Raw genomic sequence first — 25,832 nt, 5'->3', positions numbered from 1 at the left:
ATTCCTTTCTCTCACAAAATATATTGAAGCTCACTAACTAAATTAGATCAATTATTCTTCTAAAAAAATATTTTTGATCAATTATTTGAAAAAAAAAAAGAAGAAGGTAAATTTAGATCAACCGTTTATGTGAAAAGAAGTTCAGTGCCAAATAGTTTTTCTAAGTTTTAGGATTATTTTTGTTTGTCAAACAGATAAATTCCAAAACAACCTCCATTCTGATAATAATAATTATAAAAGACCTCCGCTAATTTTTAATTCCAATTCGAATCCTGTGCACCAAACGGGGAGGATTTCTATGAAAATACCAAATATACATGTCTTACCATTAACAGTCGGCGGCAGTGTTGCTGCAGGCATAGATTGGGCTGGTGGCAGCGGCAGTGGCTTTGCTGGTGATTGCTCGGTGAAAGAGTAGTTCTCATACCTCAGAAAGCAACTTGGGCCTAAAATGCGCCACCCTATCTTGGCTTGGCAACATGTCTCGGCTGTATCCATCAAGTAGCTTAAGCACTGGCCGCACGAAGGACCATCGATATCTCTTGTACACTGCACCAACCCATAACTTATCTTGGACCCATCACTCAACTGCACTGTCTGACTATCACTCTTGAACAGCATATCAGTTACCTTGGCACGATCTATTAGATCGTACAATAGACCGAGTGCGTAAAAATTAGTTAGTTCGGGTGAAGTAGTATTCTGGGTATTATACATGAGCGACATTGGCGATATCTGCGTCTGTCCAAAGAAATTAAGATCGGAGTAGCGTAACATGCACTGATCGAACCATATGATAGCAGTTTTGTTAGATGGACATTGAGTTGTGATATTTCGGGTGGCGTAGCTTACACAGCTTTGGCAGGTACTATTAGAAACATCACCTCTGCAGAGGAAGAGGGCGTAGATGCCTATACTTGAGCTTTCGTTGTAGAAGCTGTAGTTTTGGGAAGCTTTGGATGATAAAGACTTCAACAGCACCGTGAGATTGGATTGGTAATTGGTGTTGGAGGTTTCATTCGATTGATCTAAACAAATGTGGTCATTGTAGGTTGGCTGGGAATGAATGGAGCTAGTAAGGGCACAGACTGCAGATAATATTAAAAGATAGGCTCTCGAGTTGTGCAGGGAAAACATTTCAACTCTTACGTTAGGCTTCAAAGAATTTCGTCCGTGAACATATATATGGCTGATGTTTAATATAAATAAAAACATTTACCTTTATAATAATAATAAAATAACCTTAAGAAGTCGCCTTTATAGACCAAACCTGCATACGTTAATGCCGTCGATGGAAAATTACTACTTACCTAATATCGTATATCGAGGCACATTTTCCACCAAAAACCATAAAAACCTGACATATTGCTAAAGGACAATTGCTAGATGTGCCCAAAGTTTGAATCATCTAAAAGCGACTTTCTGCGAACCCTCAAAATCAAAGGAAGGTGTAGTCTCTTTCTTCCATCTTACTTGTACTAGCGTGGGTTTGGTTCAGCTTTTTGTAAAAGTGTATAATGAAAAAGTGAAATTTTTAAAAAGTGCATAATTGAAAAAGTGCATTTTTAAAAAGTTGAGTGTTTGGTAAAAGCTCTTAAAAAGTACTTTTTGAAAAAACTGAGTGTTTGGCTAGCACTTATAAAAGTGACAGTTTGAGGGATAAATTACCAAAAAAGATAATGTATATATAAGAGTATCTCTAGCAGGTTAGACAAATTTTTGTGCTGTTTGGACAATCAACAGTGACATTTATCTTTTACCTATCCACTTTTTTAATTTTTATTTTGTAATCAAATTTATTCTTTTTTAATATTTATTTTTCTTTTTCTATTCATTTTCAACAATTATATTTTTCAACAAAAAGTGTTCCATCTACAATATTTTTTGCAATACTTTCACAAGAATCATAACAAAATCTTATATGAAAAGTTGTTACTAGTTCTAATTTGAACCCATTACTGAAATTATATTTTTACTCATCAATATTAGCTAATTACTTAAAATTTATTGTGAAAATATTATGAAAATATTGTGGTAATATTTTGAAATTGTGATTTCTAATACCTTTACTTTTTTTTTTTTCCTCCATACGTTACCTTTTCCTTTTTTTTTTTTTTTTTTTTTTTTTTTTTTTTTTTTTTTTTTTTTTTTTTTTTTTTTCTCTCTCTTGTATTTTATCCACCACACACGTGTACACTATTTTGTCCACATCCTCTCCTTTTTCCCACACCTCCACCTTCCAGAAGGCTCTCTCATTCTTTCATTCTTTCCTTTTTCCTTTTTCCTTTTCCGTTTGTTTCCAGAAGGCTCTCTCAATTCCAAAGCTCTTCGGCTCTCTCAATTTCTTCTCTCTCTCTTTTTTTTTTTTTTTTCCACTTGATTTCCAAAAGATCTCCACTTCCTCTTCTTGACTTATATGAAGCAAATTGCTCGTGGACCTGAACTGAAAATTGAGAAGCCTCACGACCTGAACTGAACACTGTGGGTTCGGTCTTTCTTCGTCTTCGTCTTCGTCTTCATCTTCTTCTTCTTTCTTTCTGTCTTTCTATGTGTTTATGGTTGTTTGGCTGTGGGTTTGGCCGTGGGTTTGTGCTATTTGATTTCTGTATTTTTGGATTGTGGTTTGTGTTTTGGGTAATGATTTTAATCTTCGCCTTCATCTTCTTCTTCCTCTTCTTCTTCTTTCTTTCTGTCTTTCTATGTGTATTTTTGGTATGTGTTTTTGGATTGTGGCCGTGGGTTTGTGCTATTTGATGGGTATTTCTGTAATTTTAATTTTGCAACGATAACCCACTGAAAACGCGCATTGCGCATTTTCATTTATGGACCTCTGAGGGCCCATAAAAGTTTCTGCGTTTCTCCTTATTTTTGGTCTATGCCCAAAACGCAACTTTTATCAAAAAGTTGCGTTTTGGGTTTAACCAAACACATATTAAATACTTTTTGCAAGTCTTTTCCCTCTAATTAATATATCATTAATTTTAGTTAAATAGTCAATATTCAGTAGTTAACTAATTTCTAATTGTTTTATTTTAGTTCAAATTAAGAAAATATAATTTTAAAAACTGATCACCTTTTATCTAGTTCTTTTTTTTTTAGATAACATGTATGTTAAAAGATTTATTTTCTAATTTAGTAAATTGTTTTTCTTGAAATGTAGGAATTATAAGATGGAAAAACAAAGTAATCACTCTGTGCCTATAGTGCCTACTACTACCAGGTTCCAACAATTCGACCCAAGTTCATCCTCTGGCAACAATCCTTTCGGAAAATTTGGTATAAAGAGCAGGGCAATATCTATTTGACAAACCAAATCACACATTCACACATATCCATACAAAAAAAATTCCATGCAGCAAAATAAATGATGGGAAATAAACATAAGTGAATTTTTTGTTTTTTGATGGGAAAACATAAGTTTATTTTTTTTGCTAAACAAAAATAGGGGTCTTTATGGTTTTATTATGCCACCCGGGTTAATATAGACCATATGAGGGATAGGACCCACAAGGACCACCGAGGTACCCACCAAGGCTCGAACCTGTGTTCCCCTTAAATCCCTCACACAGCAGCCCACCAACAAGAGCCCGCTGGCAGCGGGAATTGAACCTGGGTTGGTTAGGCGGAGCGAACGAACCTTATCAGCTGAGTAAAGCCCTTGTTGGCGATGGGAAAACATAAGTTGCACGCCACATTGGCATGTATTTTATGTGTACCAGTTATTATCCTATAGTGTGTAAGAGAAAAAATATATTAATGTTTTCTTTTTTCATTAAATTCTGTGTTGCCACGTCAATTTTCTGTAATTTTGGTAGATTTATTTTTTTATTTTTAGAAGATGGTAACTTGCATCAATCATACATGAATTTTCCTCTATTTAAGGGATGGAAATGTCTATTTCTATGGTATCAAAGTTATTGTACTAAGTGGGTTCTAGTTAGTTTAATTAGTAAAGTCTTTGATGGTTGAATAAGAGATCTGGAGTTTAATCTTCCTCTACACTAAAAACTGATTGATGTCTTGATCTGATGATAAAGAGCTACCATCAAGAGACGTCATAAGTTTGAAACTCTAAAAAAAAAAAAATTATTATATCAAATTAGCGGAAAAATAATTAAAGAAATCTCAGTACAACAACATAAAAGTTTAGGGGTTTTACCATTTCACGTGAACCACCGTTATTACCAAGTAGGTGGCAATGTAATTGCCTTGATTTGGTACTTGTTCAAGGTAGAAGAACTTTCTTTTATTTTAAATGGATTACAAACATTTGATTTATCATAAGATTCACATCCCCGAAACTGAATTTTAAGTCGGGTTCTAGGTCCAAAATATCTCAAATGAAAGTCTTCCTACATCCAAATGCTTATAAATTAAATCTCACTATTGAGGCTACTTACATACATAGTTTTCAGAACCGGACCGGATCGGGAGGTCGGACCGTGAAAACCGGAAACCGGGATGAAAACCGGTTTTTTAAGCATAAAGAACCGAATTTTTTGTTAATTTCGTGAACCGTTAAAACCGGGGTTGGACCGTACGAACCGGTGAGAACCGTGCGGTCCAACCCCTTAGCAAAATTAAAAAAAAAAAAAAAACAATTTAACACAATTTTATTCTACTTAATTAAATTATCCATCTCTTACAATGAATAAAAAAAATTATAATTAAAATCCTTCAAAGATATTCAACTTTACTTCAAAAATTAATCATAAATTTTAATGTTTTCATTGTTATTATTTTATTTTATTAACTTTCTTATTTAATTATTAAATATATGCTTAAAAATCATTAAATTTCCCTCACATATATAGATATATAGTCAATTTTGCTAGTTTTATAAATTTAATATCTATATTTAGGCTTTAATTAATTATTAAATTAATTATGATGCCATCACGGTTCGATCCCGGTTCGACCTCGGTTCGACCTCAAAAACCTTGAACCTCTCCCTTTTACGGTTCAATGAACGGTCCGGGTTTAAAAACTTTGCTTACATATACATCAATCCATTTAGCAAAATTAGGTGTATTTCTCATCAGAAGTCTTATCACATGACAAGGTCCTCCTTTTTGATGATAGATCTCTATTCCTTCGTGTTTTGTTTTCCATAATTTAGTATATCCATATATGTGCTAAAATAATTTAATGTAATTCCGGTGCGGATGCAAATATATACAGATGGAAAGAATAAGTACAAAAATAGAAGGTATGGTTGTACACTAGCTATTGTTCCTAACCTGACACATTTGCACGAAAATGAAACACTTATTGAATAACATGCTCCAATTAATCTCTTAACTAGCCAGAAGCACTTGTTGAAGATTGATCAGATATGACAAATCCCGTTCCGGTCCCAGTAGTTGTAGATTGATCGGATAGTATTAACCTACCTACAGAAAATGGAGGAGCTAATGGCCGAGGAAGATTTATCGATTTGCTTGCAAGCATGAGAAGGACCCTTAACATGGTAGGTCTATCATTTGGATCTTCTTGAATACATAAAAATGCAATATGGATCAATCTCAAAGCCTCACTTATAGGACAAGTATCAACTATGGTCTGATCTATCAATTCCGCTCCTTTGCCTTCATTCCATAGTCGCCATACCTATTGGTGTTTTTTACTTTAGTTTACAATAACAAGCAAAAAGTTAATTTTGGCTAAAGATATAGATAAGGAAGAGAGACATACATATGATGGAAGACTTTGTGCATGCTCTGGATGATAAAAGCCACAATTCTTTTTTCCACTAACAATTTCAAGAATTAGAATTCCAAAGCTATAAACATTAGACTTTATTGAAAATAGCCCTTCCATTGCATATTCTAGTGCCATGTATCCACTATTAAAAAAAACGTGTATTATTATACAATATGGTTTCAAGTACTGTAAAAGAGAATGAAGGCTAAGTTGTCCTAATTAATGTAGACTATGTAGTATCACTAAGAGCATAAGGTACTTTGACAAAACCATGACTCATGGTAACTGGCTTTCTTCCTTTGCAAATCCTTGATCTTACAGTGCTTTCTTTAAATCACGATTGAAATTTTAGAGTTTTCTGTTTGATTCAATGCTAAATTTTAATGTTTACTAAAAATGTTATTTGAAAAATGAGTTGCAAATGGAGATGGAATGAACCATAAATCTCCTAAAACATGCATGCAAGGGGGCCAAACTTAAGTTTGATCGTGTGCGGAAAAATTTCTTTAGAAAGCTGCAACAATGATTTATAGAATTAAAATGAGGATGAAGTCAAGGGATTGCTTACTATGTACCCACGATTTTGATGGTGTTGGCTTCTATTTGATTTCTCCCAAACATCCTAGCGGTGCCAAAATCTGATATCTTTGGGTTCATCTCATCATCTAAGAGCACATTACTCGCTTTCATATCCCTATGGATGATTTTCAATCGAGAGTCTTCATGTAGATATTGAAGGCTTTAGCGATCCCATTGACAATGTTTATGCATTTAGCCCAATCTAGTTCCTTACATTTTTTTGGATCTTCATTGTAATATTAAGGTGATTGATTCTCACGCATAGGAAATTTTGCCATGAATTGGCCTATAATTAATGGTGCAAATGTGTGTGTGTGTGAGAGAGAGAGAGAGAGCAAACCAAACAAAAAGGCATCAAGACTAGTGTTGGCCATGTATTCATAGACTAGAATCTGTTCATCTCCTTCTGAGCAGCATCCCAAGAGCCTCACAAGACTATTGTGTTGAAGTTTTGCAATTAAAATCACTTCATTCTTAAACTCTTGAAGACGTTGTTTAGATTTCATTGAAAGCCTTTTAATTGCAGTTTCCTTTCCATTAATCAAGCCCTAGAAGCATTTTAAACATTCTTTATCAATGAAAGCTTTTGACAGTATTGGTAGACAATAGACATACTCTGTTACATGTTACAACACTAAAGGTTCAATGATAGTTCAACTCTCCTAAAATCAAATGATGTAATCTTTTAGTTGATATTGATCCTAACATTTTCTGTTGCTATGTATTAATTTCAATTGCAAATGTTCAAATAATTTCAAAAATTGCATATGAAAGAAAATATTTATAAATTTAAACCTTATAAACTGGGCCAAAACCACCTTCTCCAAGCTTATTCTCATCAGAGAAATTGTTTGTAGCAGACAGTATGGTACTTAAATCGAAGTACCATACTGTCGTCAATTGCATTAATTCTCCACTGTCGTCAACATTTCTTGCATACATACTGCTGTCTGTTAATCGAATTGAACGTAACCTTGCAAAATTACTTCGTAACGGAATTACTGGGCTTGTGTCCCTCTCTAAGTAACAAATTAGATTTTTAAAATAATCAATGATCATCTAAAAACACAAATTTTAATAGTAAAAAGGAATCAATTTTTATAATAGATTGGCTAAACTAAATCTACCTTCTTCGTGTTTCCTCCCGCCAGAGTATTTATAAAACCAGAAACCGAAGAGAGCTGCAACTACTGCAATTGATGCAATTGTCGATATAGCAATGATTTCTGTCTTGGTTGTCTTCTTTCCTCCTGTTGCTCATCATAAAAAATAATTACCTACGTATGCTTAAAATATTCTGTCAAATAAGAGTATGATAAAATTACTTAAGATCAAAATCCTTAATTTATCATATATATATATATATATATACACACATGTATATCAATTAATGCGAGGACATAAGCTGCTCAAACTGTCACAGATAAGCCAAAAGAAATCTATTAACAACCCTTATTATTATTGTTATCATTTATTATCAGAGACAATGGATTAAGGATTTAAAGAAGGTCCTTTGTATCAAATGGGGAGTGGCACTTAATTCGCCAGATGAATGTAATGCAACTATCTTAGTACTGGAAGTAAACATAAGGAAAAACTTCAAAAAGTCGTAGACTAAAACATTCAACGTTTGTGAGTTTAAGTGGATGTTTTACCTTAGCTTCTTTATCCAAATTACTCTCTAAAACTGCTATATATACATATATATATATATATATATATATATATATATGTATGTATTCGATCATCTAATACTAATACTTAACAGTTTACACCTGGCCTTTGAGAACACAGGTGACAGGACTGCTACATTAAACTAAGTTGGATAATTGTTATCTCAACCGATATGGCAAAATTGGCAAGGTATTAAAATTTCCATGTCAAATGGTAACAAAATTAATAAATTAACTGAATCATAACTTTTTATATTTTGGGAATACAACAACATGGTACTGACTCCTCTAACTTAGTGATGTTAGATCGACCATCTTGCTAAACTGTAGTACCTACTAATTTTCCCATGATTTGGAATTGTTTGGTTTGTCAAATCGAGTAATCCAAATCCGAAACATGCCGAAAAATAGGTTTCTGATTATTTTTAAATTTTAATCCTAAATCCCAATTGGACTCCTGTGAACCAAACGGGGAGGATTGATCTCCAAATTGACCTAAGTAAAAGAAAATTTTAATAAAGTCCAAAATATGAAACATGTGGGGAGGATTTTTATGAAATACCAATATCATCAGGCAGCGGCTGTTGTGCTATAGGCATGGGTTGGGATTGCGGTGGCTCAGTGAAGGAGTAGTTTTCACACCTTAGAAAGCAATTCGGGCGGAGATGCGCCACCCAATTTTGGATTCGCAACATTTTTGGCCTGTATCCAACAAGACACTTAAGCACTCTCCGCATGAACCACCATCGATATCTCTAATATATTGCACCAATCCATAGCCTGTAAATTAGGCCCAAAAGCCCGCGAAACGTCTAGGGTTTGAGTCTAGCACTGCTAGATATAAAACTATAACTCTAATACACGTTTTTCAAGTCTTGTGAGTTACTCCTGTGAAATCTATGAGGTTCTATAACCTCTTAATGGTTTTTAGACCCCTTAAAACAATTGATTTAACCTAGGTAATTAGCCAAGTTGTTATTTAGTCCAATTTAACAAAACTAGGTTATCACAATAACAAAGATCATATCATGCAAAGCAGCGGAAAGATAAATAATATAAGATATGATCACCCAGGAAACCAAACCGGTAAAAACCTGGGGAGGATTTGACCTAACTATTCTCAAGGTAAACTTGAATCCACTATCTTGAAAGAATCGAAGTTCGTACAATAAGACTTACAAGCCCCCACGCTTGACTTCTTATTACTACCAATCAGTAGAACTTATTGACACGACTACGTGCAAGCTTCGAATTCACAGACTCCTTTTTTCTTGGATTCACCACCAGATACAAGCACACCCGCTTGTGTTTTCTTTAAACTTCAATGGCAGCAACCGAGTTGATCATCAAGGTGTAGATAAATCTTCTCCTTGAAAACCCTAAGTTTGTGTAAAGGAAAACTCCTTTAGATTTCACAAGAGATTTACACAAACCGCAATATGAGCAACACTGAAACGTGGCTAGGGTTTGCCTTTTATACTTAGGACAAATTAGAAAACCCTAAAACGTTTTAAAACAACTAGGGCTCAGTTGGAAAATCTGCAGAAAAAAACATTCTGCCCGAGCTTCGATCGATCGAGCCAGGCCGAAATGCATAAAACTTTTCTGCATTAGCTCAATTCCAACTTTACATAAATGCACAACTTTGAGCAAGACTAAAACACTTCTAAAAACATTGTTTTGATCATGGTTTGCCAACAATACATATTAGAGTTTTAAATACATAAATACTTAAGTCTTTAGAACCTAACACCTTTTAACTCAACAAGCATCTACTAGAAAGAAGATCCAAATACAAGAACTGGTGGAGATAAGTTACTACTACAAGATCAACTACTGCTAATAATCTAGAGTTTTGAGTGAGATCTCAAAATCACAAACTCAAGTGTTTTAGTGCAACAAATTCAGAATACAAGATTCCGTGGATTCGGAGCTGTGCATGGTCGCGTGAGTAAGTATTACAAGAGATAGCATTAGATTTTGAATTAAATCTATTGTAAACACTTCCATTCTATTTAGTGAATTTTTTTTCCTTGAGGATTGTTTAAATTAAATCCTCCTTAGGTTTTTCACCTTGAAACCAGATGATTTCATTGGTTTTCTTAGGTTATCATATCGTCTGTGTTCCTTTAATTTTCCGCTTTATGTGATATAATTGATGTGTATTTAACTTAGATTTGATTAATAAACCTAAGTAACAACTTGGTTAATGAAAACTCAAATAGTGTTAACATACTATAGCTTGTTTAGACTCCTAATTCTTAATTATGGCTTGATTAATTTTTATCTAAACACACTTGATGCAGAATATACGTGAATAAATTGGAGTATAAGGATACCAAAAAAGACCTTCCAAGCCTAATCTACCCAAAGTACTTGAGCCATCTAAGCTTCAGTTACCAACGGACTTCTCAAAGTCTTGTCTTCACTAGCTTCCTGAATCCCGCAATACAGCCCGATTGCATCTGCCAAGCCTCACCGACTTATTTTGGCAAGTACCCAGTGCTTCCCTAGCTTCAAATAACTCTCTACACTTTTAATAGGTGTGGGTTGTGTTTGGGTACAAATCTCCTCTCAATATATAACAATGGGAGAGGGGAGAAGAAGAGACTACAAAGATTTATCTCTTGAGGATAAGCAACTCTCTCTAACATGGTGGGTGTGTTGAAGAAAACCCCTTTCTAGGGTTTTCTTCTGAATAGCCTCCTTACAATTTTGTGGATAATGAGGGTATATATAGTATGGGTGAAGGGTATAAGAGTCACACTTAAAATCATCTTAATAGAGAGTTTCGCGAGTCACTTGCAAGTTGGCAAAGTCACGAAGTGACTCACGAAATACAGTCTAGCAAAAGACTGTTCATATTCCAGCATGTGCTTCTTACGTGATCTTTTCACGAGTTGTTCACTCATGAGTTAGTCACGAGCAAGTGACTCACAAAATACAATATTCACCAACTTAATACTAAACTCATTACGAATAAATCTCACAAAATACAAGGAAATAACTTAATGCAATTATAACATCTTTTTTGTAATAAAATAAAGCCAATTTAAATATTATGTGAAAAACCATAACAGTTAATATATTAGATTAAACCATCTGAGTATGCAGAGTCTAAATATCCAACAGAATCTCTTTCAAATATTGACAGATACATACCTTTTCATGTGGTGACTATATTTGGAAGCGGAGGAGCAACAAGCACTGATTCTGGAGCTGATGACGGTGCGGATTGTACCTTGTAAAACGGATATATTTCGTACCAAATATAGCAACTAGGATTCAGAACATTACCCCCTTGCTTTCCTGCACAACAACTTCGCAAATATGATATGAGATTCACAAAACACCTACTGCAATCAGAGCTGGATAGCAGAGGGTCGCATTGGACGAGGCTATATGTGGTTTGTAATTCCAAAAAATTGGCTTCTTTTGTTGCAAATTTTTTTGTACCGAGGGAAGCAGTTGATGCTTTGCTCCCTATTTCATTCATTGAAGCTCCAAGTAGCAGGAAGAAGCGATCTTGCTCTGTTTGCTCTGTTATATTTTGAGTGTTACTCAATAAAAATGTGAGATCTTCGCCCATGGTGGAGAAGAATGACTCGTTTGAGTAGCGTAACTCGCATTCACCGTACCATATCACGGCCACTTTTTCTACGGGGCAGTACTGCTCCTGAACAATGTCTTTGGTTGCTGTTGACACACAGTCTCAACACTCATCGGGTGTGAGGTCTCCACGGCAGAAGAAGAGGCCGTAGACTGTGGTCTCTGGGGTTTGGCCAACGGTGGTGTTGTAGAAACCACTTTCATGCGTGGAATTTGAGGAAAGGGAAGAGAGGAGGCGGTTGAGGTTGGACTGGTAGGTGCTATTGGGGGTGAAAGTGGTTTCGTTTGAACAGAAATGGTAGCGGTATTCTGGGGCTGCTTCACTGTTTAGGCTTAGGAAGCTGAGTAAGGAAAGGATTAGTAGGAACATCGAGACATTGAAAGAAGGCATCCCCATTGTCGTTTGATCAGTCTTGTGCTTATTCTTCAAGATGCAAGACATGGAAATGGCCTAGTTAAGAAAAAAAAATTATTCTTCCTTTCTTGTTTTTTCTTGGAAAATTTGGTATATAATAAGATAAACTGATAAAGGTCATTGTCTCCACTCCAATCAACAAAGGCAAGCCATTTAATTGCGTGTGGACTTTTCAAAATGATGAAAGTATTGGAAAATTAAGGGCCATTTGGTAGGACCTTTCAAACACCCATTTTCAGTTTTAAATAATATTACACACATTTTCACACACTTTTTTATCCACACGTATTTCTAAAAACTATAAACAATACTACTCAAATTTCTCTACCAAACGGGTCCTAAATGTCAGTCAACAGAGACTTCATTTTCCAAATTTTTGTGATTCATGGATAAAAAAACTTACTGTTTATGTGGAAGTGACACGGTCACTACAATGCAAGAGGGTTTTAGGGAAAAACTCCAAATTTTCTTTGTTCTTGCCTTTTCTACTCTTTTAAGGAGAAAAGAGTTTGTTGAAATTTCAATATTCCAAATCCTACGGTGGGAACATCTTAGATGACCAACAGCGCAAGTCTCCAACGGACGGAGACAGAAGTGAACGTTTCGACCAGCGCCCTTCTTGTGTACCGAAAAGTCTTCTGCTATTACATCAGAGAGAGTCCAGTATGAAAGTTACCTGAGTCTTTTATTTATTTATTTCAATTTGATAATATGAAAAATAAGAATTTAAATATTGGACATTTTTATTGTAAATAATAGAAATATTTCAATTGAGTTACAAAACTTTTAGGTCAAAGACTTTGTAGCTGAATTGACACATTCCCATACATAAAGTGCTTGGGGGTATAGGGGGGAAATGATTCAAGCTGCAAGATTAGCAGCATGTTGTAATTATCTCTTAAGAAAAAGATTTTTAGTAAAAACTACATGAGTAATAGTAGCATTTAATTGCTTATAAAACTTATCTTATGAGGCAGTTTTTGATGGTATCAAAAGTTACATACATAATGGGTTGCACCTAATCACACGAGCACGTTGTACAATAAAATTTTATATATAATTTTTTTCGCAATATTTGAATGTTTTAAAAATAATATTTTAACTTTTTTTTTTCTTTTTTCTCTTTTTAAAATTTTGAGATTTTTAATTAAATTAAAATGCTTGTTTGTTGTACATGCATGAAACTACATTAATAAATGGACGATCTTATACTAATAAATGGATGAAGTTACATTCTTAAATACATGGATTTACATTAAGAAATATCTTAAGGATATTAGTTTGAGAAATATTTTAAAACTTTTTTATGCAAAAAGAAAAAAAAAAATTGACAATTTTTCTATTTTCTATGAAAGTAGTATTAAAACATTCCTAAAATAACTTGTTAACAAATTCTCTAAGAGCATCTGGATGTATTAAGTTTTAACCCCTATAAATATGTAATCTAATTAGTAATGAAAATGTACGTGCATGTATTCAAGAATTATTAATAATGTTTCTTAAAAAAAAAAAGAATTATTAATAATGTTGTGGACGACCACTTAATGAATAAAGTTTATATATTATCTTATCTCTAAAATTTTTTATTTTATTTTTCTATTTCTTTTATTTTATAATTTTTTTAGTAAGATATTCATTTGATAGGAAACCTTTTTACTTCCCCCCCCCCCCCCCTCCAAAATTAGAAACAATTTTTATTTGAGAAATAAGTTTTCTTGCATCTTTAATTAACCCCTAAACTATTGTAACGAAACTGAGGAAGAAAATGATCAGTAGGAGCAAGGAGATTGGAGACACTGAAGGAAGGCATGCCCATTGTCGTATGATCAGTTTCTTGCTCACACCTATCGGATTCAGGAATTAGCATCATGCAAAAAGATAAGGGCTTGTTTGGTCGGAGGATTTTTGTTTTTGTTTTCAAAACTGTATGAAAACAATTTTCAAAAAATTGAAATTGAAACTAGTTTTCAAATAATAATTTTTACATTATACGTGTTTGGCTACTACTTTTAAGAACAATTTTCAAAATCTTGAAAACAAAAAATAAATTTTTGGAAGACCAATTCTATTTTTCTTTTTAATTTGCAAAAAGTAAATAGTAGAATCTATAGATTACTTTATATATATATTGCCAGTTTTTTAATGTGATTTTTAGGATTCAGATCCTCTAGATTTTCTAGGGTACTCTACCACATAAATTTCCTTAAATCTTAACCATTCTTTAATGATTTAATGGTCTAGATTCTACCATGTCAGCATTCCACTAATAATAATCTTAATTGTTTTGTTTGCAACATTATTTTATTATTTTAAGAATATTGTTAGTGGAATGCTGACATGACAAAATCTTGACCATTAAATCATTAAAGAGTGGTTAGGATTTAAGGAAATCTGCTGGTAGAGTACCCTAGGAAATCTAGAGGATCTACATCCACCTATTGATCATATATTGATTTCAACAACTTTATGACCATTTAAATGTTAGAAAATGTTTTGATTCTTTGGTTAAGGGCAAGTTACGTGTCTGGCTCTCTCTCTCTCTCTCTCTCTCTCTCTCTCTCTCTATATATATATATATATATATATATATGGAAAGAAATAAAGTTTTAGTATCACATTATTTTTTGAATTACAAAACTACAAACTTTCAAAAATAATTTTATTATTGTTCTAAACACTTACCATTTACTACTTCTTACTATTCACAAAAAATATTTTATCTTTTACTAAATTTTATGGGAAAAGAAAGTACTATAGAGAGCTTATATCCTATGAGCGGTGTAGGCTTGTAAGGATAATTAGCAAAGGTGGCTAGGCTGTTGTATCCTGGGGACCGCGTACATAAATTATTTGTTTAACTACATTGGATATACCGTAGAAAGCACGATTTGTCTCAAGCCAGTGACTTGGTCCACGCCTCATCTCTGCCACCTATTTTGGTAAAATGATATTGTATAATTTCCAAAAAAAAGTTAGGTAATGTTTCTCCTTTATTTCCAACATCACCTATTTTCAAAATCATGTTCTGAATAAAGAAAATAGGATACAATTTTTTGAAAACTATATTTAGAGAACATCTATCAAACAATAGATTCAAGTGTGGGACTCACTATTTTCTGGATTGCAAAAAAAAAAAAAAAAAAAAACTATATTTAAATAGCCCTAAACATTTTTATCATTTATTTTTTGTTATTTTCTTATAAAATTTTGGTCAATAATGAGATAATGGTAATCTTCAATAAAAACTCAAGCTACTTGCCCAGTTTTCAAACTGATACAGTATTGTGGGTTCCAGTTAGCTCAATTGGTAAAGTCTCTAATGGTTGTATAAGATATCTGGGGTTCAATCCCCGCCTACACCAAAAACTAATTGGTGTGTTGGTCTGGTGATAAAGAGCTATTATCAGAAGCAGACACCATAGGTTGAAACTCTCTAAAAAAAAAAAAAAAAAACTGATGAGGTTTTATTAGCATGCACACTGGTATTTAGTTATATAAAATCAAGGACTCTCAAATTCAAACAAGTTACTCGTTTGATATTAGTTTTAAACGTCGTTTGATATTAGTTTTAAACTCATGTGGTTATGTTGCATCAATAGGAACTTACATTTTGTAAGTTGTATTTTAAAAGTGGTTACCTAGAGTTCAAGAATTTCATAGCTTAAATAGTTGTCTTTTTTTGGTTTTTCAAAAATATAGGTTCAAAAAAAAAAAAAAAAAAAAAAAAAAAATGTAATCTAAACTAATTTTTGTTAGGCTAAAATAATAATAATAATAATAATTTTAAAAATTTTAAAAACCGGATATAAACATTCTAAGGAAAGAGATTCTAATTGGGTGGACTTAGGGCGAGAGGGGTTATTATTGGGTATTCCGGGAGTATACTCCCTCCCTCTCACATAAGGGTGAGTCCCACTCACTATGAAGTCCACTCCCATGTGAGAGGGAGGGAATATACTCCTAGAGTATCTAATAAATTTCCGGGCGAAAAGGGGTTTGTTTATATTTCTCTATAATGAGATGTGTGGGAAATCACTAGGTTCTAGAGTCTGTGACCAATTGCCTCAATAGTAGTCAATACCAAGGACAAAAGCAATGTCTATGAGAAAACACATCTATATGTAATACAAAAATATTAGTGATGCTTTCCAAAACTAATTACCTTGATGGTGAAAATAAACACAATGAAATTATTAGTGACACTTTCCAAAACTAAGACTTGTTGCACAAAATTTCGGTCAAATCAAACATGTTTTCAATTGATCAGGAAAACACAGTTGAGAGAGGAATAAAATATCTTATACATGTCCTTGGTGTAGAACATTTTCAATCAAAACAAAACACATCAATCAACCTCCCTTCCACCCCTTACTCGACCATCACAGACACCACCCCACATGCGCGTCGAGGCTCTTTTTTTAAGGTCTCTCACCAATCAAGCTGAAAACATTCTAAACAAAAAGAGAATTATCCTAAAAAGCAAATGACTAAGCTTACTACCATTGCTTTATCCACAAAACTAAGAATGGAAAAGGAACAATTCTTTAACAAATTTCAAAAATTGTGATGTTGCGGAAGTCTAAAGAAAGCACACACAATGCTCTCTCGATGGAACAAAAACTAAATTGTTAATTTCTAGTAGTAAACCTTGAATCCACAAGGGGTTTCCCTAAATCCATAAGGAGATAAAAAATGGAATCCACCATAAGAAAATTTGACAAAACGTGTGTTTATTGATAACAGTCTGATTTACCTTTGATGGCTACAAAATATATAAATACTGAGAAAAACATCTAAAACCCTAATTCACACTAATTACGCGATTAGGTGACAAAATACCGAAATTTACCAATAATGGAAAAAATGAGTTAAATGCAAAATCATAAACTACTGACCTTAAGGGTTGTCCAAAAACAGACGAGACCTTATTCTAACTTTTAAACTAAAAGTTATTAAAGAAAAACAAATATTACTATAAATAGCGAAAAAACTGTTTTTGGGGCCTTAAAGAAGGAATTCGCCTAAATTTTGGGGACGCTCATGGTATTATTCTGGACTAGAATGCCGTTTTCCTTCATCTTGCCAAATTTCACACAATTCCAACACTGTCGCCCCGATGCCCTCTCTTGGCACCCCCTCTTTGATCTTGCGTTGTGACTTCTGGCGCCCATGCTACTCTAAGAAAGCATGTGCTGTCTGTTCTACATCAGTCTCCCCCACTTGAAAAGAATTCAACCCTGAGTTCCCACTATCTAGTGCATGAAGAGGATGGTACTTATACAAATCAGCAACGTTAAAGGTGGAAGAAATATTCATGTTTGGTGGAAGAGCAACTATATAAGTATTGTTGTTGATCTTCTTTGTAATATGGAATGACCCATATTTCTTATCCTTCAACTTGTTGTAGGTACCAACGGGAAACTTCTAGTTTCTAAGGTAAACCAGCGCTAAATCCCCAACACTGAAAATCTTCTCGCATCTCTTTTTATCAGCTACTTCCTTGTACTTGGCATTAGTAGCTTCCAGTTTCTATCTCACTTCCTCTTACATTGCCTAAATACGGTCAACCATATTTTATGCAGCTTGACTCACCCGTGGAAGCTCAGGTAAGGGTACCAAGTCCCATTGCTTGGGCTTCATTCCTGAGATACACCATATCAAATTCCCTAAAGTGCGATTAACCACTTTTGTTTGGCCATCAGTCTGAGGATGATTGGTGCTGTTGTAATTCAAGGAAGTGTGAAAACGCTTCCACAAGGTCCGCCAGAAATGATTGATGAACTTGTTATCTCGGTCAGAGGTGATGGATTTTGATACTCCATGCAAATGCACAACTTTTTTAAAGAACAAATTGGCCACTCAAGTAGCATCTGAAGTCTTCTTGCATTCTATGAAATGAGACATCTTTAAGTTCCTATCAACCACAATAAATCAGAATCCATACCTCACTGGGTACGAGCAAGACCCAGTATAAATTCCATAAATAGATCCTTCCATGGTGCTTGTGGAACTGGCAAAGGCATGTATAAACTAGTATTCTAAGATTGACCCTTAGCAATTTGGTAGATTGGACACTTCCTCACATGATTGTCAACATCCTTCTTGAGTTGTGGCCAATAATACCTCTCCTCCATCAGTGCTATAGTCTTATCTCTATTCATATGTCCTCCCTGTTGGGGTTTATGCCATAAAATCCAATTTATTGGCATGTCGTAAATAGTTAAATAGTTTAATTATATGAAACTATCTATAAATGAACTAATGGGACATTATCATATAGTCCATGAGATGCATAGTATGTGATTTATGTGAAAAGTAACAGAAGATATAAATCACAAGTTCTTTGTAAACTCAGAATTTTAGTTCGTAGGGGTGCGGGAGCAGTTAAGGGGGCATCACCTTCTGGAGCTATAGACTGGGAAGCCTTGTCTACAGCCATCTCTCTGTCAACCTCCTCGAGATCAAGGTTCTCCAAATCCATGCCAACCGGGTGCGTGATGAGGTAGCGCCTCAGGAGCTCGAATCCCTTGAAGTACCAACTGAAGAGCATAATATTTTGATCATTAGTCTGTTGGAAGGCTTCAACGGCCTTAGTAGTAATGGTCTTAATTTTCTCCTTGGCCACTAGGAGTTGCTTGTCTTTCTCCACCATCAGTTGGCGCTCAGCCTTAAGGTTGTCCCCCATGACCTTGAGTTTCTCCTTCATGGCATTGGCCTTCCCCATGGCGATGATCAAATCCTTCTTTAGCTTTGAATTCTTAGCCTCCAAGGCCTTCACCCTTGACACTACAGACACGACCTTGGCTTCCTGAGTAAGATACTCAGATGTGATATGAAGGCTCTCTCCTAGCACCTAAAAGAAGAAACCAGACCTCAAGAAAAACAAAATAGAGTTTGTATAGGTACCTGGATGAGCTTGTGGAGATGACGACCCATAACCTTGTTGGCAGACACTCTAGAGAACACTTTCATGTCCTCAGCAGTAAAGGTGTCCTGCCTTGGCCAAAGCGACCCCCGCATTGTCCTAGACGTTGGAAGATTGGGAGTCAACCTTCTCCTTCTGCTTGTCCCCGGCTCGCTGCCTTTTACTCCGAGGATTAATCTCCTTAATTGAAGTGTCTGGGGAAGCATTCCTCACTGTTTCGGTGTCGGGAGTGGACGGAGTCGCTGTAGTGACGGGCCCCCCCTTTTCTGTCACCCGTATAGTCTTGGCCCCAAGACTAGAAAAGGGCTTGTTCTTCTTGGTCCTCATCTGGGCATACATACTCTGGTTAAATTTATTTGTCATTCCTGCAAGAGGAAAGCACTTGTTAACCAAAAAAAAAAAAAAAAAGAGGAAGAAGGGAAGGAATGATAAGCTTAACACTTACTCTTTTTCTCTTCGATGTCAAGGTTGCGCAGGATGAAGGCAGATGGCTTTGGACCAAGGCAGTAGAAGGCAAGAGTCCGCGGGTCCACTAGATCGTCAAAATTCTCAACTGTCTTCGCGTACTCAATGACCTTCTCAACACGCTCCTTGTATTTGCTTTAAAGCTTGGGCCATCTCTTAATTGCGCAAGACAATGCACAAAGGAATTAGTGATGATAAAACAAACACAATGAAAGTTAACGGATGAAGAGAAGTGATGACGCACCTAAGTTTAGGGTTCTCCACCGGCGGAGCAACCTTGAGAGATCACCCCAAACCTCGTTGGAGGGGGTCTCAAAGTTGTCCCTGGATACAAAAAAGAATTGGGACTTTCAGCACCTGAAGGACGAAGGCGAATCCCAGACGATCCTAGCCCTCCTCTCCCAGGGCACCAACTCATAATACCCATGCTCCTTAGATGCCTTCAAATGGTACACGTAGACGAGCTCATCCACTTTAATCATGTCCCCGTCTGTAGTAGCCAACCATATCCCCATACAGCTGACTACTATCCTTCAAGAATTGGGCATAAGTTGCCCGGGAGCAATACCAAAATAGCCTAAGAGTTCCATGAGAAACGGGTGGACTGGGAATCTAAGTCCGCAAAGGAAGGCAGCCTCGTAGAAGCACATCTCCCTAGGGAAGAAGTGAGAAGCCCATTCCTCCTTACAAGGTAGACGAACCCTAACCCTCTTTGGAAACTAGAACCTATCCTTGAACCTAGAAAGTGTCTCGCCATCCAGACCACATACCTCTTCAAGGGCATCAAAAGCCTTAACCTCTCGAGGAGAAGAGACGGTGGTATCTCTCTCCACTGGGTCGTCGCTAGAAGATAACCCAGTCTCGAGCTCACTGGATCTAACCTCGGACATTCTCTCTCCTTCACCTACCAAACTCTCAAACCAATTGATTGATTGACTAAGCACATCGAATAACTCGCCCAATGCGATACCTAATCCACTACCCTTAAAAATGAAATTCCCAACAGAAGGGAGAAAAGTATGAGAGGTATCTAAGGAAGCCCCCAAGTGAGTAAACAAGAAGGAAATTGAGGGGCACACTACCCCAACCTCAGAGCTACTGACCATGAAAACCGGAAAAAAAAAAAAAAAAAAAAAAAAAAAAAAAAAAAAAAGAAGAAGGAAAGAAAACGAATGCTAGAAACCCCAAAAACCAAAAACAAATATCGAAAAAAGGAGAGAAAGAAAAAATCAGAGGCTTATCATAGCAAAAGAAAGAAAAGAAGCAAGAAAGGGAGAAAAACGTACCTCAAAAAGGGCAATGTAGGAAGCTCAACCACGGCACGCACCAGCTCGAAGAAGAATTGCAGAGGAAGGTTGGGGAAGAAAAGGCTCAGAGTAATGATTGGGAGTTGGGGAAAGTGAAAGGGAAAGTGAGAAAAGGAGGAGTTTAAAAACCAAGGCACAAAAACTGAAATCCAACGGGAAACCCAAGAGTCATACCATTGAAGCATTAACTCCACTAATCAAAACGTGCCATGTGGCCACGACGTTTGTGGCGCCACCACCACGCATTCAATGTGGATCGAAATCCCAAGAGTCATGTACAGCTCAAAAACCTTTCATCTTCTATGATCGTTATGACACATCACGACGACCATAGAACCCAAAGGGTAGCTGATGGGACTGACGAACTCAACTTCCTTGGACGACCTCATCAAGATCGACGAGGACGTTTTATAGGACGAGCAAACCAAATGTCCATATCACTGATGAAGGTAACGAAGCCATTCAATGCAGTCAATAATGCCTCAAGCGGTTATAAGATCAGTTGTACAGATCGTTGGAAGCCTATTAAAAACCCACATTATTGAGCATGAGGCGTTACCAAGAGAGGCATTAAAGCCACCATAACAACCACAACGACTAAGTGCTGTGGAAACATATATAAAGCCCTCACAGTACCAACACAAGGTACAGAGACACACTTAAAAGCATTCATCAGTTTGTTATTCTGGGTTATTTTCCTAAAGGCTTTCTTATACTGACTTTAGCATTGGAGACGTTGTGGCAGACACCACGTCGGTGACCACTTTAGTGGAGCCATCTTGTCATTTTTGCAGCAACACAGACGAAGACTCAGTTCCATCTGGACGCATTTACAACAATTGATGAATTTGCACTTCATCAAATAGTAACGGAAAGGCTGTGGTGTTGTGGAGGGAAAACATTTTACCTCCTACTCTCCTAGGCTTCAACAGAAACTATGTCTTTGTACATGAACATAGGCTTAAGAAATGGCTGATTATCCATTAGAGATAATTTTTGATCTCAAGAACTATTCATAAGAAGAAAATTAATTTATCAAGTAGTATATTAGAAGAAGTTATATGATGTAATTGGAGTTAATCTTTTGACTGTTTCTTTGGCTAGCTTGTGTGAATTAGATTATTATCTCTCACTTTAAAATGCCACTGTGTACACATTTCAATCCCTACATTTAATTGAAAGATTCAAAGCCTTAAGGTTTAAATATGAGAAGGCCGGCCCGAAACTCAAATTGTGACAATGGATAAAGTCACAACTACTCTTGTAGTCTATACAAAGAATGTTTTGAAATGAATGAGCCGTGTACAAATTCAATTACGCTTCCATTTTTTTTTGAGCTCCATTGACTTTTGAGCTACGATGAGTAATGGCTTAGGCACATGGGCTGGGTGTAGGTGCGAGCTTAAATTAACTATCTTACAACACTCCATGAGTATTTGTATGATAGAAAAAGTATCGTATTTTAGTTAATTAAGTCCAAAATTCTCTCCTTCTCAAAAAAAAAAAAAAAAAAAATACAAAATTCTCTCACATTAATTATTGCAAAATTGTATAAAAATATATGATTATTTTAGTAATTGCATAAATTTAGATTGACACTATTTATTTATTTATTTTTTTACGTATTTTAAAGATGAATGAAAAGATTGAATAGTGATTGTTAGAAATGATAAAAAAAAATTGATATTTTAATAAAATGTAGTACAAAATAAATAATTTGATATATAATGTTTTGACAAGTGAATATAAAATAATAATAAAAAAGTAGATTTTTATACTAAAATAATCAAAATTTTTTTTTCTCACAATCCAAAATACTCTTGATAATTGGCAAGCTACATAATGATGCTTAATAACGGTGGTGCTTATAGATTGGCAAAGCTGGGCTGTACAACTGTCATCCCAAAATATAACTTTTTTTTTTTTGTTTTGAGAAACTCCCAAAATATAACTTGATTGAATTTAATTGGCTCTAACAAATAAAACACTATTTGTACTACTTTCTTTCTTCCCTTTTTTTTTTTTTGTTGGTGTGTGTACTACATTAATCAATACAACTATCATTTTATTTTATTTAAAAAAAAAACTCTCAGTATTTCATAAATTTTATGGGTAATTTAATTCATTTTTAATACATGATGCATGAGATCACTACCATTATATTTGATAGATATTTATTAATTGAGCAAAATTTAGGTACAGTATTTAAGTATTGTTCATTAGGTTTCTCTTTTAAAATTTAGCCATGTGGTTGTACTTAACTAAAAATACACTTTCATCCTATGAGAAAAAAGTTAAATGGTTGAATTTTAAGAGAACCTAAAGAGCAACACCTAAATACAGTATCTAAGTTTTGTTCTTAGTACATTAGCATTGGGGGAAGTTGGGTTTGAATTGTGGGCAATGGTTGGGTGTGAGAGGTGGGTCCTTTAGGTGGTGGTTTGGTTTGAATTAGTGTGGGTTGTTGAATTGGTTTGGGTTTGAATCGGCCATGAGTTGTTGAATCGTCGTGAGTTTGAATTGCCTATGGGTTGTTGAATTGGTGTGGATTGCTGAATCAGTGTGTAAAAATAAAAACTGGAATGTTGGGTTTATTGTAAAGTAAGATGATATAATAAATAAAAATAGTAACTTTTATACCACTTCGGATGCTAATGCTTTTATCAATTAATTAATTCTACGCATATTCTTCTAAATAAATTAAAAAATAAAAATCTCAGCACATGTTAATTTAATTTTTTTAAGAGTAAATTATACTAAGACCACCTGAACTTCTTTTTTCAGCAATATGATACAACAAATTTCATTCCGTCAACAAATATATAAATAAATAAAAAATATATATATATATACATATATATATATATATATATATATATTTGTTGACCCGAAGACTAGCTTTGTTGACCCGATTATGCCCGCTGAAGGTAGCGGCGAGTAGTACTCGCGTGTTGGTTCCACTGCCAGCTCTGTGCCTACTACTACAAACAATCAGACCCGAGTTCATCCTACGGCCACGGATCCTTCAGAAAATTTAGCATAAGAGGAAGAATATAATAATTTTGATTTTTTATATTAAATTCTGTGCTGCTGTGTCAATGTTCCGTGGCATTGACGGAAAGGTCTGTTTAGTATTTGACCAATGTTGAAACAAATTAGTGAAAAAAATAAATGAAAATAATTTTAGTGCAAAGACATAAAAGTTCAGGGATTGTTGTGCAGTTTAACTTTTTTTTTTTTTTTTTTTTTTAATAATTACAATATGCTACTAATTTCATAATTCGAATACTTTCTTTTCCCCTCTTAAATTGTCAACATTTTGTGCATTTGAAGGTATCAATTCAACCATAAGTAGGGTGTCCACTCAGACTCGGACCCAATCCAACCGACCAGACCCGATCAGAACCAACCCACCCACGATCGATCCGTGAGCTTCGGTGGTCGGCGGCGGGTTACAAAGCCCAGAAACTGAGTTTGGCGGGTCGGTTGGCAGGTTCTCTCCTCTAAAACTCGCCTCAATGACCTGACCGGAGACTTACAAAAATCCGGTGATTCAAGCTTTTTTTGGTGAGTTTTTGGTCAAATTACTTGAGATCCAACAAGATTTATGCTGGATTTTGGGAGATCTCAGCCAGATCTAGTGAAAATCTCACCAGATTTAGCAAGATCTCACCAGATCCGATGAGATCTCCGCTAGATTTGGCGATTTTTTGACTGAAAAAAAGATTTTGAAAGATTTTTCCACTATGGATGACCTGACCGTGCCCGACCGCTTTCCGATGCTGATCTGACCACTTCAATCTGACTCTCTCGTCGATCGGCGGCGGATCTGAACTTTCACCACCAGATTCTGTTGGGTTGGTCGCGGGTTGGGCACAAACTGGACTCGGACCAACTCGTGGACACCCCTAAATACAAGGTTCTTGGCAGTTTACCCTTTTATTTATTAATTTATTATTATGACCATATTTCAGGTTTAGACATTTCATTTGGACCAACATTATCACCGAATAGGTGGTAATATAATTGATTTAACATAAGATTGACATATCTGAAAATGGTTATTACAAACATTTGATTTAACATAAGATTCACATATATGAAACTGAATCATAATTAGGGTCTAGTCCCAAAAAATCTCAAGATGAAAAAAAAAATCTTCCTGTGTTCAAATGCAAATAAATTAAAATTCACTATTGAGGCTAGCTTACATATACATCAAAGCATCTAGCAAATTTAGATGTATTTCTAATTAGAAGTCTTATCACATATATGATTCAGTCCTCCTTTGATGATAGATCTCTATTCCTTCGTGTTTTGTTTTCCTTAATTTGGTATATGTGCTAATTCAATCTAATTCCTGAGTGGAAGCAAATATGAGATTAAGTTCTGTAAGAACGTGGTGTAAAACTCATGTTTACTCTTCCAATCCCAATATGCTACTGTAGGAGGTGAAAATTTTAAGCCAATCATAAAATGCCACATCAAAATTTAGTGGCAAATTTCAAATTAATGTCATTAAATTAATTAAACTACATGATGACATGTGTCATCCAAATTGATATTACATTGACATGTTGAAATTCGCCACGTGTCATTTGGCCCACAAGATAAAGATAAATTTCCTATTCAAAATTTATGAATAATTATCTTTATAAATAAATAAAATAAAGATAAATTTTCTATTCAAAATTGATAGATAATTATCTTTATTAAAATAAATTAAATAGAGATAATTATTTATTTTTATTGATTATTATCTTTATCAAAATATGATATTTATCAAAATAGATAAATAGAGATAATTATCTCTAAGAAGAATTGGGGCCAATCAAAAGTCTACTACATACTTTCAAGTATATCAATTCAAAGTGGAGTTTATCCTCTAAAATCACTATAAATAGAGGACATCCCCTCTCATTTTCGAGACCAAGTTTTCAAAGGGTCCAAGCTCTGGAGAAATTCTGTCTCAAGAATCTTTGAAAAGCTTGAAGCATTTTTGAAGAACTTGAAGAACATTCAAAGGGCTTGAAGAACTTAAAGAACAACAAATTTCTATCAAGCTCAAGGCTAGAGATTCGTTGAGAAGACCATTCAATCCATCTTCCAACCAAAGTCAAGAAGATCTATTGTTCGAGTTCTTTGAAGTTCTATTG

General features: G+C 34.9%; 2 protein-coding genes and 1 long non-coding RNA gene across 3 annotated transcripts in view; all 3 read right to left on the bottom strand.

Annotated features, from left to right (window-relative positions):
* Positions 1 to 231: 231 nt before the first annotated feature.
* LOC126728776 (cysteine-rich repeat secretory protein 38-like) lies at positions 232 to 1,137 on the bottom strand. Its single transcript, XM_050434560.1, has one exon. It carries the CDS (start codon positions 1,135 to 1,137, stop codon positions 232 to 234), a length of 906 nt encoding a protein of 301 aa, XP_050290517.1.
* Positions 1,138 to 5,105: 3,968 nt separating this feature from the next.
* The window catches only part of LOC126727261 (cysteine-rich receptor-like protein kinase 10), a 49,737-nt gene continuing 29,010 nt past the window's right edge, over positions 5,106 to 25,832 (bottom strand). The window contains exon 8 of the mRNA XM_050432846.1: positions 5,106 to 5,393. Coding sequence (XP_050288803.1) covers positions 5,302 to 5,393 — 92 coding nt within the window. The 3' untranslated portion in view covers positions 5,106 to 5,301. The remainder of the gene's footprint in view (positions 5,394 to 25,832) is intronic.
* LOC126727269 (uncharacterized) lies at positions 5,703 to 11,671 on the bottom strand. Its single transcript, XR_007656198.1, has 3 exons — positions 11,118 to 11,671; positions 7,410 to 7,532; positions 5,703 to 7,301 (listed from the first exon to the last, which is right to left on the bottom strand). It is a non-coding gene; the product is annotated as an uncharacterized LOC126727269 (long non-coding RNA).

The sequence above is a fragment of the Quercus robur genome, chromosome 5 (genome assembly GCF_932294415.1).
Source record: "Quercus robur chromosome 5, dhQueRobu3.1, whole genome shotgun sequence".
Taxonomy (NCBI): Eukaryota; Viridiplantae; Streptophyta; class Magnoliopsida; order Fagales; family Fagaceae; genus Quercus; species Quercus robur.
This window is presented reverse-complemented; position numbering and strand designations above follow the sequence as displayed.

Excerpts from the sequence above, each read along its gene's own strand:
- LOC126728776 (XM_050434560.1), bottom strand. The coding sequence starts at position 1,137 with ATGTTTTCCCTGCACAACTCGAGAGCCTATCTTTTAATATTATCTGCA.